At 51.7% G+C, this 17,643-nt stretch overlaps 2 protein-coding genes across 9 annotated transcripts in view; one reads left to right on the top strand and one right to left on the bottom strand.

The window, feature by feature from the left end:
* The window catches only part of NUMA1 (nuclear mitotic apparatus protein 1), a 102,788-nt gene extending 92,342 nt beyond the window's left edge, over positions 1-10,446 (top strand). For 6 of the 7 annotated variants that reach the window (XM_053562798.1, XM_053562796.1, XM_053562799.1 and 3 more), the window contains 11 exons: positions 756-824; positions 3,971-4,090; positions 4,174-4,392; positions 4,510-4,667; positions 5,851-6,097; positions 7,160-7,388; positions 8,037-8,173; positions 8,546-8,722; positions 8,970-9,086; positions 9,189-9,407; positions 9,781-10,446. In XM_053562798.1, coding sequence (XP_053418773.1) covers positions 756-824; positions 3,971-4,090; positions 4,174-4,392; positions 4,510-4,667; positions 5,851-6,097; positions 7,160-7,388; positions 8,037-8,173; positions 8,546-8,722; positions 8,970-9,086; positions 9,189-9,407; positions 9,781-9,792 — 1,704 coding nt within the window. In that variant the 3' untranslated portion in view covers positions 9,793-10,446. The remainder of the gene's footprint in view (positions 1-755; positions 825-3,970; positions 4,091-4,173; positions 4,393-4,509; positions 4,668-5,850; positions 6,098-7,159; positions 7,389-8,036; positions 8,174-8,545; positions 8,723-8,969; positions 9,087-9,188; positions 9,408-9,780) is intronic. The other variant, XM_053562801.1, reaches the window with a different exon arrangement.
* Positions 10,447-10,517: 71 nt separating this feature from the next.
* On the bottom strand, positions 10,518-17,624 carry IL18BP (interleukin 18 binding protein). 2 transcript variants are annotated; one of them, XM_053562809.1, is made up of 6 exons: positions 14,104-17,624; positions 13,526-13,732; positions 12,484-12,607; positions 12,254-12,401; positions 11,908-12,044; positions 10,518-11,680 (listed from the first exon to the last, which is right to left on the bottom strand). In XM_053562809.1, the coding sequence occupies exons 1-5, from the start codon at positions 14,129-14,131 to the stop codon at positions 11,919-11,921; spliced, it is 633 nt and encodes a 210-aa protein (XP_053418784.1). In that variant the 5' UTR covers positions 14,132-17,624; the 3' UTR covers positions 10,518-11,680; positions 11,908-11,918. The 2 variants fall into 2 exon arrangements, with proteins under 2 accessions (XP_053418784.1, XP_053418783.1); XM_053562808.1 differs by lacking the exon at positions 10,518-11,680 and having other exon boundaries at positions 11,776-12,044.
* Positions 17,625-17,643: the final 19 nt, after the last annotated feature.

Below are 17,643 nucleotides of genomic sequence, written 5' to 3'. Positions count from 1 at the left end.
TTTCTCCACCATACCCCTACCCAGTCACTACCTCTGGGGACCCTGAGATGAAGGGGGCCAATTAAATTAAATAGCAAACAGTTAGCAATGGAGCCTTTGCATCCCCCTTTGCTGCTGGTCGTGCTTAAACCCCTCGGATGCCTGGAGGAGCCAGGGGTGCTTGTGGCTGTGCCATCCCCTCGCTTCCTCCCTGCGCTCTTCCTCTTTGTGGGAATGGGGTGGGCCTGGTGTGCTGCCCCTCCTCTTCTCTTCCAGCAATCTGTTGCCCCAGTGCTAATCACAGCAGCCATGCTGCTAATGCCATCCCTAACAGCCTACGGATATTGGGAAGAGGTCTGAACATCTGTGGGCTTTTGCTTTGGCAGTTTCTGGGAGGTGGAAGGAATGAGTTTTCCTTGAAGATGTCTGCTAGAGTTAGAGTAGGCCCCTGTCCTACCCCAAACTTGGAAGATGGGGGTTGGGAGTAGCAACAGTGGCAGGGTAGTGATTGCATAGCAGTTCCCCAGAATTGATTCTCCTGGTTTTGGTAGCTGCAGAGGTCCAACAAGCCGGTCTCTGCAGGCTGGAAGCGGAGGCAAGTAAGGGGCCCAGCCAGCAAACCTGGCAGCAGTCTACTCTCTAACTGGAGACCAATGAAAGGGCCTGAGTTTCTTTTCTAGGAGCACTGGGGATACTGATCTGAGAAACCCCATAATTTGCCTGGACATCCAGGGTAAGTCCTCCAGAGTTTTCTCTCCTCCTGTTTCCTTCCTCAGGTGGAAGAACTGAGTAAGAAGCTGGCTGACTATGACCAAGCCAGCAAGGTGCAGCAGCAGAAGCTGAAGGTGGGACAGCTGGGGGAATGAGCCTGGCCACTGGCTGGCTCAGAGAGAGGATGGGGGAGGGAGGGTGCTCTCTAAGCCCTCCGCCTGTGGGGGGGGAAGCCAAGCAATGGCACCCTGGGTGCCTGGCAGCCTCAAGAGGCCTCCATGTGGTTTAGGAGCTCTTACATATGTCTTCTGGGAGCTCTTAAGGGAAGACAGAGTGGGTCCCAACCTTGGTCGGTATCTTTCAACCTTTATCTTTTTTTTTTTTTGGCCAGGGCTGGGTTTGAACCCGCCACCTCCAGCATATGGGACCGGCGCCCTACTCCTTGAGCCACAGGCGCTGCCCTCAACCTTTATCTTACAGCACACTTGATCCTATAGTTAAACTCCCATGGCATACTTAAATTATGTTGATCAAAAAAAGAGTAAAAAGGCTGGCCACGGTGGCTCATGTTTGTAATCCTAGCACTCTGAGAGGTTGAGGTGGGTGGATCGCCTGAGCTTAAGAGTTTGAGACCAGCCTGAGCCAGAGTGAGACTCCATCTCTAAAAATAGTTGGGTGTTGTGGTGGGCACATGTAGAGAATCACTTGAGCCCAAGAGTTTGAAGTTACTGTGAGCTATGATGCCACAGCACTCTGCCAAGGATGACAAAATGAGACTCAGTCTCTCACACATACACACTATATATTTATATATATACATACTATGCTTTTAACTTCTTTTGAAAATAATTTAATCTTTAAAAATTTTTGCAACACATCTAAGATCCTCACTGCACACTGGTTAAAAATCACTACTCTAGATGACTGTCACTGTCCTCTACAGCAGCCACTAGTCATGTGTGATTATTTATTTCCACTGGAAATATAGTTACTAATGAGATGTGTATGGTTATTTAAATTAAAATAACTTCATCTGTGTAGTCTCCCCAGTAGGTACATGTGGCCAGTATTAGATAGTGGAGCTACAGAATCATTATTGCAGAAAATTCTATTGGACAGTGTTGGTCTAAATCAGGAGTGTCCGACCTTTTTTCTTCTGCTGCACATTGGAAGAACAAAAGTTGTGTTGGGCCACACATTAAATACAAAAACACTAATGAACGCTGATTAGCAAAAAAAAGGTCTATGCATACTTTTCATGACATCCAACACCATGGAGAAACAAACAGTCCTCACAAAATCAGCATGTGGCCTACAGGTAGTTCAGGTTCAAGGGACATTGAATATTACAACTTAATATTCTTATTGCTTTCAACTGTGTTACCTTCTACAGTTTAATGTTTGCTTTTTTTTTCTTTAGATACATTTCTTAGAATAATATTTACTTTTTGCACTTCTAGGCTTCACAGCCTTTAGTCAGGGACAAAGGAATTTGACATCAATGACACTGGGACTCACTAAAGCCCTAGTGAGGCCCAGGAAGTGGGCTCAGAGCTTTACTCTACTCTCTTTCCACATGCCCCATACCCCATCTTAATTACATGGTAAACATGTTTCTGACACTCCTTTTTGAGAGTTTGCCCTGTGCTAGGAGAGGCAGGGGTGGGATGAACTCCAGTGACAACCAGATTCCCAAGTGCAGTCCCTCAACAAAATCCAAACTTCATAGAGCAAATCCCATTATTAAGAGGATTTGTTCTGTGAAATTTAGATTCAGTCAAAAGGCCACACTCAATTCAGAACACCACATGTGGCCCCAAGGCTGCAAATTCCCCATCCCTGGACAAAGCACAGGCCCTGATCTTCAGGAGTGATCATCTGGACAGGAGCAGTACTCGTGTCATAAATGAGCCCCCATAGTCTTCAGAGGTAGGGGGACCAAGTTCACCCTGGCCAGTTTACCTTTTTTTTTCTTTTTTTGAGATAAGAGTCTCACTCTTGCCCAGGCTAGAGTGCTATGGTGTCAGCTGAGCTCACAGCAACTTCAAACTCCTGAGCTCAAGTGATCCTCCTGCCTCAGCCTCCGAAGTAGCTGGGACTACAGGTGTGAGCCACGGTGCTTGGCTAATATTATTTTTAGTAGAAACGGGGTCCTGCTCTTGCTCAAGCTGGTCTCAAACTCCAGAGCTTAGGCAATCCTCCTGCCTCAGCCTCCCAGAGTGCTAAGATTGCAGGTGTGAGCCACCGCACCTGACTTGGTCAGTCTATTTAAACCTCTGAACTCTATTTCCTCCTCCTGATGCTCCTCAGGAGAATGAATTCTCATGTCCTCCGAGAGCTCACATGCCAAGCTCCTCTGTGTGCTGCATGACGCTACTCCCTGAGGATCAGCTTCCCTTCTTCCTTGGGGAGGCATGAGCACATGGAAAGAGAATGACCTTGTGCTTGGTCTCGAAGGCAAAGACAGGGCCAGAGCTGGTCAGGGCAGGTGTCCACAGAATGTGGGCCAGAAGTGTGTGTGGTGTCTCAGGAGGCTGTACTTGCTGGGGAGTTGTGTATATTTGGGTTGGCAGGTAAAGGGCTTTGTTTCTGGCCTTTTTTTTTTTTTTGAGACAAGTGTCTCACTCTGTTGCCTGGGTAGAGTGCTATGGCATCATCGTCTCTTGAGTTTAAGAGATGCTTTTGCCTCAGACTCTAGAGTAGCTGGAACTATAGGTGTGTGCCACAACACCTGGCTAGTTTTTCTATGTTTATTTTTTTATCTTTTATTTATTTTTTTTTTTTTGAGACAGAGTCTCAGTATGTCACCCTGGGTAGAGTGCTGTGGCGTCACAGCTCACAGCATCTCAAACTCTTGGGCTTAAGCAATTCTCTTGCCTCAGCCTCCCGAATAGCTGGGACTATAGGCACCCACCACAATGCCTGGCTATTTGTTGCAGTTGTCATTGTTGTTTAGCAGGCCCAGGCTGGGTTTGAACCCAACAGCCTTGGTGCATGTAGCTGGTACCATAACCACTGTGCTACGAGCACCGAGCCAGTTTTTCTAAGTTTAGCAGAGATAGGCTCTCACTGTTGCTCAGAGTGGTCTCAAACTCCTGAGCTCAACCAATCCACCCACTGCGGCCTCTCAGAGTACTAGGATTGCAGGCATGAGCCAATGTGCCTGGCCTTTTTTCCAGCATCTTGAGTGATATGCAGGAGTCTGAAACTCCTGCTAGGGAAGATCAGTTGATTTGGTGGAGCAGACAGACCAGCCTCCCTGATTGGCCTTTCTTCACAGGCTTTCCAGGCCCAGGGAGGTGAGAGCCAGCAGGAGGCCCAGCGCCTCCAGGTTCAGCTGAATGAGTTACAGGCCCAGTTGAGTCAGAAGGAGCAAGCAGTTGAACACTATAAGCTGCAGGTAAGGACCACAGCCCTGGCCTACTCTGCCCTTCCTACTGCCATCGAGCACTGCCACACCACTCACCCTATCTGCCCACATAGATGGAGAAAGCTAAGACCCATTATGATGCCAAGAAACAGCAGAACCAAGAGTTGCAAGAACAGCTGCGGGGGCTGGAGCAGCTGCAGAAGGAGAACAAGGAGTTGCGGGCTGAAGCAGAACGGCTGAGCCATGAGCTGCAGCAGGCTGGGCTGAAGACCAAGGAGGCAGAACAGACCTGCCGCCACCTTACTGCCCAGGTGCGCAGCCTGGAGGCACAGGTAAGTATCTGGCTGGCAGATTTGTCTCACCCCTGTCCTGTTGGACCATGTGCCCTCCTCTCCCAGGCCACACCCAACTTAGGCTTTTCTTCACTCTTCTGGCCCTCTATTTCCCAGGTTGCCCATGCAGACCAGCAGCTTCGAGACCTAGGCAAATTCCAGGTGGCAACTGATGCCTTAAAGAGCCGTGAGCCCCAGGCTAAGGCACAGCTGGACTTGAGTATTGACAGCCTGGATCTAAGCTGCGAGGAGGGAACCCCACTCAGTATCACCAGGTCAGGAAGCCCCCCTCCTCCCTAAGTCTGTTTATCAGGCTGTATCCTGGGCACTGCGGCTAGTGAGATAAATAAGATATGGCCCTTTTGCCATCTAGCAATTTATTCTGGTGTGTGTTCAGGACATGGTGGGAGCAAAAAGCAATAAGTTGTCAAGAAAGGCTTTGTGAGGCTGTCATTCTTGCTGAGTCTTGAAAGAACCTGAGGTGTGTGTGCCAGGTGGGCAGAGAGCAGTGTGAGCAAAGGCTGAGAGTGACTGACAGGGCTGGAACGTAAGGCTGACTCTCTCCTCTGGGAGACTCCAGAGGGCCCTGTGCTCTCTGCTTGGAAGCTGGCGTTTAGACTTGATCCAAAAGGCATTGAGGATCCTTGGAAGGGTTGGAAATTAAAACGCACATGGTTAGCTTTGAATTTTAGAAAGATTACTATAAGTGTAGAAGACTGGAAACCCATTTCTTGTTTTTGATAAACTTACATTGCACTTACTTTGTGCCACACTATTGTAAGCACTTACAACAATTAAAATTCATTTATTCACCAATAACCGTTTGAGGTAGGTGCTATTGTATCTCCTTTAACAGATGAATCTGGGACATAGAGGGGCTATCATTTGTCACAGGTCCTACAGTGGAGTTTAGACATGGGCAGCCCAGCCCAGGTCCTTGCTTGTCACCACTCTGTTGCCTTATAGACACCATGCTAAGTCTAGAAGAGAAGAAATGAGGCAGAACAAGGTTAGGAGAGTTGATCTGGAGGTGTGGTGACTCTTGCACTAGGCTTGGTGCAAGAGGAATAAGGTAGGATTATGCCCATGGTCATGGCTTGGGGGCCTGGGTAAGGGGTCCTTCTAACTCACTGAAATTGGGGATGCAGGAGGAACAAAGACAGGACATGTTCCTTGGTAGAGTAGCTGAGGGCATCTGGGGGCAATGAGATGTCTGTGCTAAGGTAGGGAGGTGAAAGTTGCCAGTATGGGGAGATAATCAGAAGTTGTGGGAGGGGGATGGACGGAAAGGAAGGCCCAGGCCAAAGGCTCTCCTTGGTACTTCTGAAAAGCCAGAGAGATGGGCTGTTTGACCTCATCTGCTTGTAATAAATGTAGAAATGGTAACTTTGCAGCAAAGGGATAGTCAGACTGCCTCTAGCCCCAGGAACCGCACCACAGCAGGTTTCCTTTCCACAGCAAGCTGCCCCGTACCCAGCCAGATGGCACCAGCATCCCTGCAGAACCAGCCTCACCCATCTCCCAGCGCTTGCCCCCCAAGGTAGAGTCTCTGGAGAGTCTCTACTTCACCCCCATCCCTGCTCGGGGTCAGGGCCCCATGGAGAGCAGCCTGGACTCCCTGGGCGATGTCTTCCTCGACTCAGGCCGTAAAACCCGCTCTGCTCGTCGGCGCACCACACAGATCATCAACATCACCATGACCAAGGTCAGGCTTCTGGGAGGGGAAGAGCAATGCCCATTTCCTCCTTCTATTGGGCCCTCAGTCAACAGCAAGCAGGAATGACCAGCCAGTCCATGTGTTATGGATGGGAGAGCTGAGGTCTTGAAAAGGGCCTCTTCTATAGAAAAAAGCAGGGCTAGCATTATATCCCTGTCTCCCGACTCTAAGACTAGTGTCCCTCCTGCATACCACTCATCCTGTTTGGGGTGAAGGGGAAGAGAATGTGGGGAAGTGGCAGCTCTTCAGCCTGTGTAGCTGAGATGTGTTGCCGCTGCTCAGTAGACTGCCTGCCCCTCTGTAGGCTCTTTGTTTCTGTATCTCATGGATATTGGGAAGGAGGGGAGGGGTGTCTTTGGTACAGCAGGGAGCACATCTGTTGGTACCCTCTGCTTTCAAGAACCTGGAGAAGTTAGAGAAGATGGTCAGTGCCCTAGGAAGCTTGGATTGAAGGACTGTGGGATGAGCCTCACTGTTTAAGAGGCATGCCAACCCGGGTGGCGCCAGTGGTTCAATGGGTAGGGTGCTGGCTCCATATACCGAGGGTGGCGGGTTCAAACCCAGCCCTAGCTGAACTGCAACAGAAAAATAGCTGGGCATCGTGGCAGGAGCCTGTAGTCCCAGCTACTTGGGAGGCTGAGGCAAGAGAATCGCCTAAGCCCAGGAGTTGGAGGTTGCTGTGAGCTGTGTGATGCCACGGCACTCTACTGAGGGTCATAAAGTGAGACTCTGTCTCTACAAAAAAAAAAAAAAAAAAGAGGCATGGGACTTCATTTCTTCTTCCCTGTAAAATGGGCTGATAACACTCTGCCTTCCTCCCTCAAAGCACTGTTAATTAACTCAATGAAAACAGTGGATAGAAAAAAGTCTTGACACTCTTAGCATCTTGGGAAGGCTGCAAGGCCCGTTTCTTTTAGACACACAAGCCAAGGACCCTTGCTAAACAGTGCAGGAACACATGCAGACGTGCTTGGAATCTAGGGGAGGAGAATGGAGATTCTTACGGTGTCAGACCCTACCCCACTGCAACAAATTCATTCTGTCTTCTAGAAGCTAGATGTGGAAGAGCCAGACAGTGCCAACTCATCCTTCTATAGCACACAGTCTGCCCCTGCTTCCCAGGCCGGCCTGCGGGCCACGTCATCTACCCAGTCTCTGGTCCGCCTCGGCTCTCCTGATGATGGCAACTCAGCTCTGCTCAGCCTGCCTGGCTACCGGCCCACCACACGCAGCTCTGCTCGCCGCTCCCAGGCTGGGGTGTCCAGTGGGGCACCTCCAGGTGAGGGGGCTGCAGGGACTTACCATACCCAAGATCTAGAAGGTAGATCTTGGCCTGGGGAAGCAGCAAGTGTTAGCAAATCAAGGCTGGCCTCCTTCTGCCTCCCAGCTCCACCTGTCCCTCCTCCTACAGTCTACGGGCCTTACCTCTCCTTGTAGGGTCTGTGCTGACGTACCATTAGCCAGGGTGAACCACCGTTGCTCACCTGAGAGACCTGGGGTTCTCAGCATGAGAGTGACACTGAGCTGGTGGGAGTGCTCATGCTTCTCAGGTGTTGATGGGGGGCTGGAAGGGCCAGCCCAGCCAGATTGTTCCAGGAGGCTCTTGCCCTTTGGGTTCCAGAGACCCTCTGAGAATCAATTCTTGGTGCTCTATTCATTTCTCTTGGTGTTGGGTACCAAGCCTTGGCAGATAAGATGTGTATAACTTTTTCTGACCTCACGGGAGAGAGCAGCAGGCAACCCGTGAGGATAACAATGGTCTGTGTGCCTTATGCCCACACCTGTGGCGCTGAATCAGGATTCTGCAGGACTTGAAGTTCATGGGGTAGCTTGGAAAGGAATGGTGGCAGCAAAGGCTGTGATGACACCAGGGCAGTGGGCAGCTTGCCGACTCTAGCCCCATTTGCTCCAACTCCCCTCTCTACAGGAAGGAACAGCTTCTACATGGGCACTTGCCAGGATGAGCCAGAGCAGCTGGACGACTGGAACCGCATTGCAGAGCTCCAACAGCGCAACAGAGTGTGCCCCCCACATCTGAAGACCTGCTATCCCCTGGAGTCCAGAGTGAGCCCCGGGGTCACAGCACCAGGCTTCCCATGTTGGCTAACCCCTTCTCCCTTGATATCCCAGCCTAGTATCACGTGCTGATCTAGCCTCAGTGCTAATGCCCTGTGTCTCTGGTTGCTGAGGGTGACCTTCTCATGCTCCTAGTCTGGCAGGGAGGGATCTTGGGGGTGAAGTACCTGTGGGTGGGCAGGAGCTTGGAGAGGAGTGTGCTGGGGACTGCTCTTCTCATGGCCCTTCATCCAGGTGGAGACAGAAGGGGCCTTTTTGTGGTAGGAAGGATCTAGCTGTTCCAAGTGTCTTTCTGGGGCAGCCCCAGTTCCTGCTCCATCTCCAGACAGCTGGGGTGATTGCTTCTTCAACCCCTTGCAGCCCTCCCTGAGCCTGGCCACCATCACAGATGAGGAGATGAAGACCGGAGACCCCCAGGAGACCCTGCGCCGAGCCAGCATGCAGCCAGCCCAGATAGCTGAGGGCACTGGTATCACAACCCGGCAGCAGCGCAAACGCATCTCCTCAGAGCCCCACCAGGGCCCTGGCACCCCCGAGGTAGGTGACATTGGCTCTGTGTGTTCTTCTGTTTAGCACTATGCCCAGGATTAAAGGTGAGCTGCTCTCTCTTCTTCAAGGGACTGATGCCTGGTTGGGGACTTGGGGGAAGGGAGACCTCTGGCTTAGAGTTGGAGAAGGGAGCAGGTTGAACAAGCTGACTCACAGGGTCCACTGAGCTCTGAGTGGCCAAGATACCTGGCTTGGATCTTCTTGCCACTATGCCTTACTGTCTTTTTCTTCATAGTCCAAGAAGGCCACCAGCTGTTTCCCACGCCCCATAACTCCCCGGGACCGACACGAAGGGCGCAGACAGAGCACTACTGAGGCCCAGAAGAAAGCAGCTCCAAGTGCTACTAAACAGGTTAGGCTGAGGTTGGAAGGAGGCTTGCTGGCAAAGCTGGAGCCACAGGCTGGCCTGGGAAGGCTGTGGGAGACTCCCAGTTTGACAGACCCTCTCCTACAGGCTGACCGACGCCAGTCAATGGCCTTCAGCATCCTCAACACACCCAAGAAGTTGGGGAACAGCCTTCTGCGGCGAGGGGCCCCAAAGAAGGCTCTGTCCAAGGCCTCCCCGAGTAACCGCAGTGGAACCCGCCGCTCTCCACGCATTGCCACCACCACGGCCAGCGCTGCCACTGCTGCCATCGCTGCCGCCACTGCCACCTCTCGAGCCAAGAGCAAGGTGGAGGCACTGCCATGGATGGGGGAGGGAAACTGGAGGAGAGCACAGGCACCCCCAGAGAGCCCCATGGAGCAGCATCCAAGGCAGGGCCAAGATAGGCTACTGGAAGTTGGGGGTTAAGAGGAGGTGTCCCTGTCCTGATTATCTGCTCATTACTGAGGAGAGAAGATAGATGACCCATTCCCACCAGAGCTGCTTAGGCACAGCCACCAACTTATATATCCAAGGATATATAAGCTGCATATATCCAAGGAGCTGCATATATCCAAGGCTCACAAAGGAGTAGATCCTGGTCAGGGGAGTGGGAGAAGGAAGAGGTTCTCCTGAGTCAATGGGTGCAGGCTGGCATAACGAGTCTATGTCTCTCTTTCAGGCAAAGCACTAAAGGGCAGTACCAATGTGTGGCCCCACCTGTGTCCCCGATGCTGATCTCATCTGGTCCTCCTCCTACTGTCCCTCTCAGTGCCTTCTCAGCTCCCAGGCCAACGGTGGCCAAATCCCTAGAGACAGTGATGCTCGTCCACACCCTGGCCTGGTACCCGGACCTTCACTGGCGCCTTCTCAGAGCTGGCCCAGAAGGCCTGGAGCTTGGACAGTGTGGGCACTCTCCCTACCCTGCCTCCTATTTTTTTTTCTTAGAGCAAAGTCACTTCATAACCAGATTTTGAGGCTGGTTCTGAGTGGCTGGATCCTTGGGCCTAGCCATTCTTCCTCTCAGCCTCTGGATCTAGAAGGGACCATTGGAGGAGCAGGTCCTGGTTCCTGCTGCTCCTGGTGGCTGGGCCTAGCAGGGACCCTTGCTCTTAAAGTCTAGGACTGGTCATGACCTGGTGGAAGTGCCTGTCAGAGGACGCTTTTTTCCAGGACAGATGGGCCCTGTCTCAGGAGTGGAGGGGACAGCCTTCAGCGGCAGCTCACACCCCATCTTCCCCAGACCTCTACTGGGGTGGGATTTGGAGTGATGGAAGGTTTTTAAGGGCCGGGATGGATCTTTTCTAAATGTTATTACTTGTAAATAAAGTCTATTTTTCTCCCTTGAGTGCTGAGCTGCCTTGATCTATATGGGAAAAGGAGGGATATCTAGACTCTTTGGAGAACATACCTTGTCCTAGCTGAGTCTTCCACATCTTCCCCAGGCTTTTCCCATATGTCATTTCTGGTCTTAGCTCCCAAGGAACATTATGGGCTATTGTCTCTTTTCAAGGACCTACATTCCCCTAAATCTGATTTTGTCTTTAGCTTATAAGTAGCTGTCCCACTCTTCCATATTCCCTCCTGGGATAGGTGATGTTCCTGTGGGTAGACCTGAGGCCTAAATGACTGAGCAGACGTCAAGATGCCGCCATTGAACAATTCTTTATGAAGATCCATGTGGGACCTGCTGGGGATGACACGCACAGTTGTGGATCAGAAAAAACACACACAGGGCTGGGTGTGGTGGTTCATGCCTGTGATCCTAGAACTCTGGGAGGCCTAGGTGAGTGGACTGTTTGAGCTCCAGAGTTCCAAGACCAGGCTCAGTGCCTGTAGCACAGCAGCTAGGGCGACATAGTGAGACTCTTGTCTCAAAAAAAAAAAAAAGTTTGAGACCAGACTGAGCAAGAGCAAGAACCTGTCTCTAAAAAAGCATACCCAGGCATTATGGCAGGCACCTATAGTCCCAGCTACTGAGGAGGCTGAGGCAAGAGAACCACTTGAGCCCAAGATTTGAGGTTGCTGTAAGCTATGACACCACGGCACTCTACCCATGGTGACAAAGTGAGACTGTCTCAAAAAAAAAAAAACAAAAAACTAACACAACATGGCTCGGTGCCTGTAGCTCAGTGACTAGGGTGCCATACACCAGAGCTGGCGGGTTCGAATCCAGCCCGGGTTGCCAAACAATGACAACTACAACCAAAAAATATCTGGGCATTATGGCAGGCACCTGTAGTTCCAGCTACTCAGGAGGCTAAGGCAAGAGAATCACCTAAGCCCAAGAACTGGAGGTTGCTGTGAGCTGTGATGCCACAGCACTCTACCAAGGGCGACAAAATGAAACTCTGTCTCTAAAAAAAAAAAAAAAAACACGGAGTCAATGCAGATGACTTTCAGCCAAAACTGAAAGAAGGTGTGTTTCAGCCAGGGTTCAGAGTTCACCTGTTGGGATGGTGAGCAAGAGGGGACCAAAGGAACAGAGGCATGGGAGTTGTCTGGGCCTCTGAAAAGTCCTGTAGGAATTGTAGGCGGGGCCCTTGAGTACACTGCTAAGGCACTGACAGTCTTGGTGGTTTCTGAGCAGCAGAGCAGTGTGAAGAGAAAGGAGAAAGAAGTTATGTTAATGTGTGAGTAGAAAGGATGGCAGGCAGGAGGAGGAAGCATTAAGGAAGTTATGAGGATTTCCTAGGCAGATGGGGAGTTGAATTTGGTAAGAGCAGGGAACCAAAACACAGTAGGAAGAGGCTGGGGAGGAGGGAGGGAGATAAGCTGTTTGCCCACACAGCCTACAGGCAGGTAGTACCCAGGCACTGGTCAGGGTCTTGCTGTTGCTGGCTCTGTGCTGATTCCTAACCCTGCTGATGTGGGCAGCTGTGGCCCTGGGCTATGGCTGGAGGGCAGGGCTTCTTGAGTTGAGGGAAAAATTGTCCTCCGCCCAGCCTGGGGAAGTGAAGACAGACAAAGATCAGGTTCAAGGAGTAAAGGGATATTTGTCACTTTCCTCCTGGCCATGCCGCCCCAGCCTGAGTTCCTTTAATTTCCACCTTAGGCTGACCTCGGGGGGAAGGGAGGGTGTTAGAGGCTGCTCAGCAGAGCCTACCCTTTCCCCCCACAGGGAGCAGTGCTCCTCCTTCCCTTGGGTTCCTCACCCAGAGCTGGGCCAGGGCAATGTGACGCTGGGCAACCTGGGCAGGGTCCACGAACACACAGGAGAAGTTGGTACTGCGCAGGGCAGGGCTCAGCTCCTCCAGCACCAAGGCCTTCCACAGCCTCGTGCTTGTGTTTCCATGCTCACGGCTGGTGCACAGAGGCAGGAAAGGTCTTAAGGGGGCTGCAGCAGGAGGCCTCCCTCCCACTGGCCTGGCAGTTGTGACCTCACCTGGTGCTGCACTCCCTCAGCGGGCCTGAGAGGTGTTCAATGAAGGAACCATTGCCAAGCCAGTAGAGGATGCTGAAGTGTGGAAAGTGGCTACAGGCAGTACAGGACAAGGTCAGCGTTCCATCTAGGGACACATACACCTGTCAGCCCTCCCATAGGCTGACAGAGGCCCTCCGCTCTGCATGCTCTGCCCTGCCAACCTGCCAACTCCCCACAGTCCCATACCGTCTCATTGGGAAAGCCTGCTAAGGTAAAGTGCAGTTTCTACAAGAAAGGCCCTAGGCCTGAGCATGGGAATGGGGAGGGTCCTGTCTTTCATTCTCATAAAGACTGCTGAGCCTGTTTCCTCAGGATGACCTCTTATAATGCCAGCCTCTGAGCTCCAGGAGCCAGCCCAGAAGGCAGTGCTAGCCAGGTGCTGCTCCTCTGAGATGGCCAGAGGGCAAGCAAGCTCTGGGTGCAGAGGCTGGCATATGGTCATCAACACTCTCTGGCAGCCCTATGTCTTATTTCTTTTTCTTTTTTTTTTGTAGAGAGAGAGTCTCACTGTACCGCCCTTGGGTAGAGTGCCGTGGAGTCACACGGCTCACAGCAACCTCTAACTCTTGGGCTTACACGATTCTCTTGCCTCAGCCTCCCGAGCAGCTGGGACTACAGGCACCCGCCACAACGCCCGGCTATTTTTGTTGTTGTTGTTGTTGTTGTTGTTGCAGTTTGGCAGGGGCTGGGTTTGAACCCGCCACCCTCAGCATATGGGGCCGGCGCCCTACTCACTGAGCCACAGGCGCCGCCCACTATGTCTATTTCTTATGTCTGTATTCTTCTGTCCTGTTTGATAAGGAACATCTTGGGAGCTGGGCCCTAAGCACCCCCCTTCCACCCCCCGCCCACACACACATAGGAGATGCTGGGTTGGGGAGAATGGTTTGTGCATGGCAAGAGATGATGCTCAGGAATCAACTTGACCCTTGGACCCTTTGTGCCCACAGCCCACCCTCTGACCACTGTGTTCTCCTAGGTTCCCATCATACTTGCTCCTTACTTAGTGGCACTTCTGCTTCTGGCCAGATCACCTCCAATGCTGGGCATCGCTTAGCTGCTGGCAGCACTGAGGTCCAGGAAGGGCAGGGGTCCTTTACACTTCCAGCTGAGGCAGTGGCAACTGTGCTCGTCTGAGGTATAGGTGTGGCTCTGACCAGGATAGTGATGATATAGGCACACAGAGGCAGGACCCACAAAGGACTGGGGTCTGAGGAAAGGACGATCACAGAGGCCAAAGCTAAGCTGCCTGGTAATGCTCAGCATCCTGGCTCGCATTCAGAGACCAAGGTGCTGGCTGGTGAGGCATGTAACTCCAGCCAAGATTCTTTGGCTCTAGCCAGGGAATTAGAAGGGAAAGAAGGGCCCCAACCCGCTCCCCCCTCCCCTGGACTCCTTTTGAATTAAGTACAGAGCAGCACTAGAATGAAGCCAGGGCCACATCTGGACAGAGGCTTAAAGCAACAGCACAACAGTTGGGTTGGGTGGTGTTCACCTCAGGGTGAAGATCCAGGATTAGCCTGTAGCTCCATTGTGTCACAGACCCCATCCTACCCACCCACGCATAGCCCCAAGTCCTACCTGCTGTCCAGTTCTGTCTCATGGTCATGATGCATGTGTCAGTAGCTGCTGGCCTCTGTGACTGTCCTTTCCTCAGTCAGAAGAGGCTTTATCCTCTTCCCTGAGGGGTGGGGTTACACCACTTTCTCAGTAGCTGTGGTTTTTTTTTTTAGACAGTGTCTCAAGCTATTGCCCTGGGTAGAGTGCTGTGACGTCATAGCTCACAGCAGCCTCAAACTCTTGGGCTTGAGTGATTCTTTTGCCTCAGCCTCCCAAGTAGCTGGGACTACAGGTGCCTGCCATAACACCTGGCTATTTTTTGGTAGTTGTCATTGTTGTTTGGCAGCCCTGGGCTGGATTCCTCCACCAGCTCTGGTGTATGTTGTTGGCGCCCTAGCCACAGAGTTACAGGAGCCAAGCCTAGCTGTGGCTTCTGTAAACTCCACATTCCTTGGTCTGGCCTTTCAGGGAGCTGCCAGCATCGCTGTTTACTCTGTCCTGTCCATCTGTCCTAATTGGTTACTCAGCCATCAGCACAAACTGAAGCTCTGTCAGCACTGAGAAACAAAGCTGAGGGGAATCATCTAGTGACCATCTGACCCCACCCCCACCCTTACTGCCATTAGTATCATGATGGTTACCAAGTCCAATCTCACTCCTTCATTAAGGATGGAGACACTGAGACCCAAAGAGGAGCCAGGGAGTTTCCCGTCACAAAGGGAAACAATGTTCTCTCTCCTTGGCCAGAGCAGGTTCTGGGAAAGGCAAGATGATATAGTGAAACCTTTCCGGGAAACTACAGCCTCTATCCTCTATTTCACTTTCAGTTTTATTCTAACCTGGTCAGAGCAGCCCTGCACCTCTTATAGACCCAAAGCTTATGGCTGGCCAGAAACCTTTCTGTTAACTCCCAGGTTAACAGATGATATCTCCCCTGCCCCTAGCCCCAGGGCCACCGAGGGTGTTTAACAGAGACCAATTCTTCGGTCCCCACCACTGGTCAGGATTTTGATATCTGTCTTCACTCTTCAGAGCCAGGCCTCTTCCATTAGAGCAGGCATCTGATATTCAAGGGGACAGCTTTCCCAGGCACTAGGACCCCAAGCCGGATCATTTTGACCATTTCAGGCTCTGCCACACCTGCCCATTTGCACCTTGGCCTTCTTCAGACTCCCCACTACCCCCAACCCCTAGCCCCAAGGTCAGCACCCACTCATCACACCCATAAACACATCTCACTTCCCTCAGCCCCTCTGGTCAGAACTGCAGGTCTAGGTTCTCTTGCAGTTCTAGACCCTTCCCCACTTCCACTTCCCAAGTCCCCTTTATTCAGAAGCTCCCTTCTGAGAATTCCAAGGTTCAGTTTAGCTGTGCCTAGTTGCATTGAGCCCTGCCACAGGAAATACACTGTGCACTTACCCCTTACCCGTAGGAACTCACAGCCATGCCAGGGACTTGGAATGCAAAGTCTAGAGCTGGTCCTAAAGAGGGGAGGGTTCTTCCAGGGAGAATAGGGAGAGTGACTCAGAGGCTATCCAAATATGCTCATGGACAAATGGAACTGGCGCTATGGCAGGACCAGGACCAGGGTGAGGCCCCTAGGATGCAAAGTCTAAGGAGGTGTTCACTCTCAGGGTTGTGCAAGCATCTGTGGAGGCACCAGGCTGAGTGATCCAGTGCACACATTTATCAAGTGTGGACAAGAGCTGTGTCTCTGAGCTTTCTGATTTCTGTGATCAGGAAGGTGGAAGGGCTGATGATACAGCCAGTGGGGCCAGGAGATAGAACTGAGTTTAACTGAGTTTAGAGGAGAGGCATTGGGAACAGTCAGCTGAAGGTGAAGTTTTCCATGGGAAAACCAAATTCATATTTGTATTCCTAATTTAGACATAAGAGACTAAAAGTCACATCCTCTTCTCTGGTGTCCGTACATAGTTCACAGTCCCCCTCTTCTCAGTTCCTCCCTCAGTTTTCCCAGAGGCTGCTAGGCCGCAAATACCAGGCAAATTCCTCCCCAGGAACACCATATTTCCAGAAGTTAGGCCAGGAGGCAAGGCCACCTAAAGTTTCTGAGAAACACAGTCCAGTGGGTGACAGGTGGGGGGTGGCAGGGAGAGGAGACAGAATCTACCTTAAAGTGTAATCATGATCAGAGTTGAGGCAATGTGAGGTCATGGGCCTTAGGACTGTTAAGTACAAAAAGACAGCTTTGGACAGCCCTGTCTCCGCTTCTCACACAAGCATGATGTGGGAGTGGGGGTAACAAAGGTGGAAGGAAAGGTGGTCCCTGGGGCCCTTGGCCAGTCCTCATTCTCCTCTCTGAGGATGGGCCCACAGGTGGCCTCAGCAGTGGGGTGACATGGAAAGCCACAGCTGGTCAGAGCAGCTGAGACTGAGCGGCCCTGAGGGCAGGTGGTAGCAGGACACTGGCCTTAGGTAGTAAGAATATAAAGCCTGAAAGGGGGTCAGAGATGCCCTAAAGCTCCTTAGCCAGAAGACAGGAGTCAGGCATTTCACCATTTCCAGGGATATTGGAAAGTGAATAGTGGCAAGGCGGAGCCAACTATCCCCAGGCCTTATATGGGGAGAAGCAAAGACCAGACATCCCTGGGGACCCCAGAGATATTAAGAAGAAAAGCAAGATGGATATTCAGCTTTCCAACCCAGCTCATGGAGCTTTATTCAGACGGGAGTGACAAGACACTGCTTGATTCTTTTGGGGCCATATTCCCTGGAAACCCAGTACAGAAGGCCCATGTTTGCCCTCTTACTTTCTTCAAAACTCCTAAGACCCTTTTAGAACCCATACTCACCAAGGCCTTATCCCTCTTTCCATCTACCCACCACTCCTGTCATCAGGCTCAGGGAAGTACCATTCATGAATGACAAAGCTCATGGAGCACAATTCCTGGGCTGGCAATCCCCGGCCAGCTTCAAGGACACATCATGTGACAAGTTGACATCTGTCACAGTCCTGCCACGCATACACACACACACACACACACTCACATACATTTGCACTCTTCCTCAGGCTTTCAATAAGGAAGTGATGTGGCAGAGAGGCCTTTGGCACACGTCACCATCACCACCACTCCACAGAAGGATTCACTGAGAATCAGCTTGTATACGGGCCCTCAGTCATGGCCAACAGCTGCCCCCAGGGCCATATATAAATGGCCTCTATTCTTGGCTGACATACCCCACTCAAGGGCAGGTTCTCCCATGTGGCTGATTCTTCCAAATGTCCCAAAACAAAATTTCAATGAATTCTGAGACCCCAGGACTTCCTCTGTTGGGGAAGTCCTTGATGAGGTTCCACTTGCCTCAACCAGGCCACAGATCCTGGATGGGGGAGATGGAGTCAGACACAACATCTGTCCTGAGTCCCAGACAGCAGGGGAGGAAAAACACTTGGGCCCTCGGTGCTTGCTCACTTGTGGCACCAGTCTGAGATTATTAGCTCTTCCACAGGTTTGAGCCCCACAGAGGGAAGGACAGGGAAGCAGGTGGGCTGACTCAACAACCATGTAGTTGATGGTTTGCACGAGCTATCTGAGAGTC

The sequence above is a fragment of the Nycticebus coucang genome, chromosome 14 (assembly GCF_027406575.1).
Source record: "Nycticebus coucang isolate mNycCou1 chromosome 14, mNycCou1.pri, whole genome shotgun sequence".
NCBI classification, from domain to species: Eukaryota; Metazoa; Chordata; class Mammalia; order Primates; family Lorisidae; genus Nycticebus; species Nycticebus coucang.
Note: the sequence above shows the minus strand (reverse complement) of the source record. Positions and strands in the feature narration are given on the sequence as shown.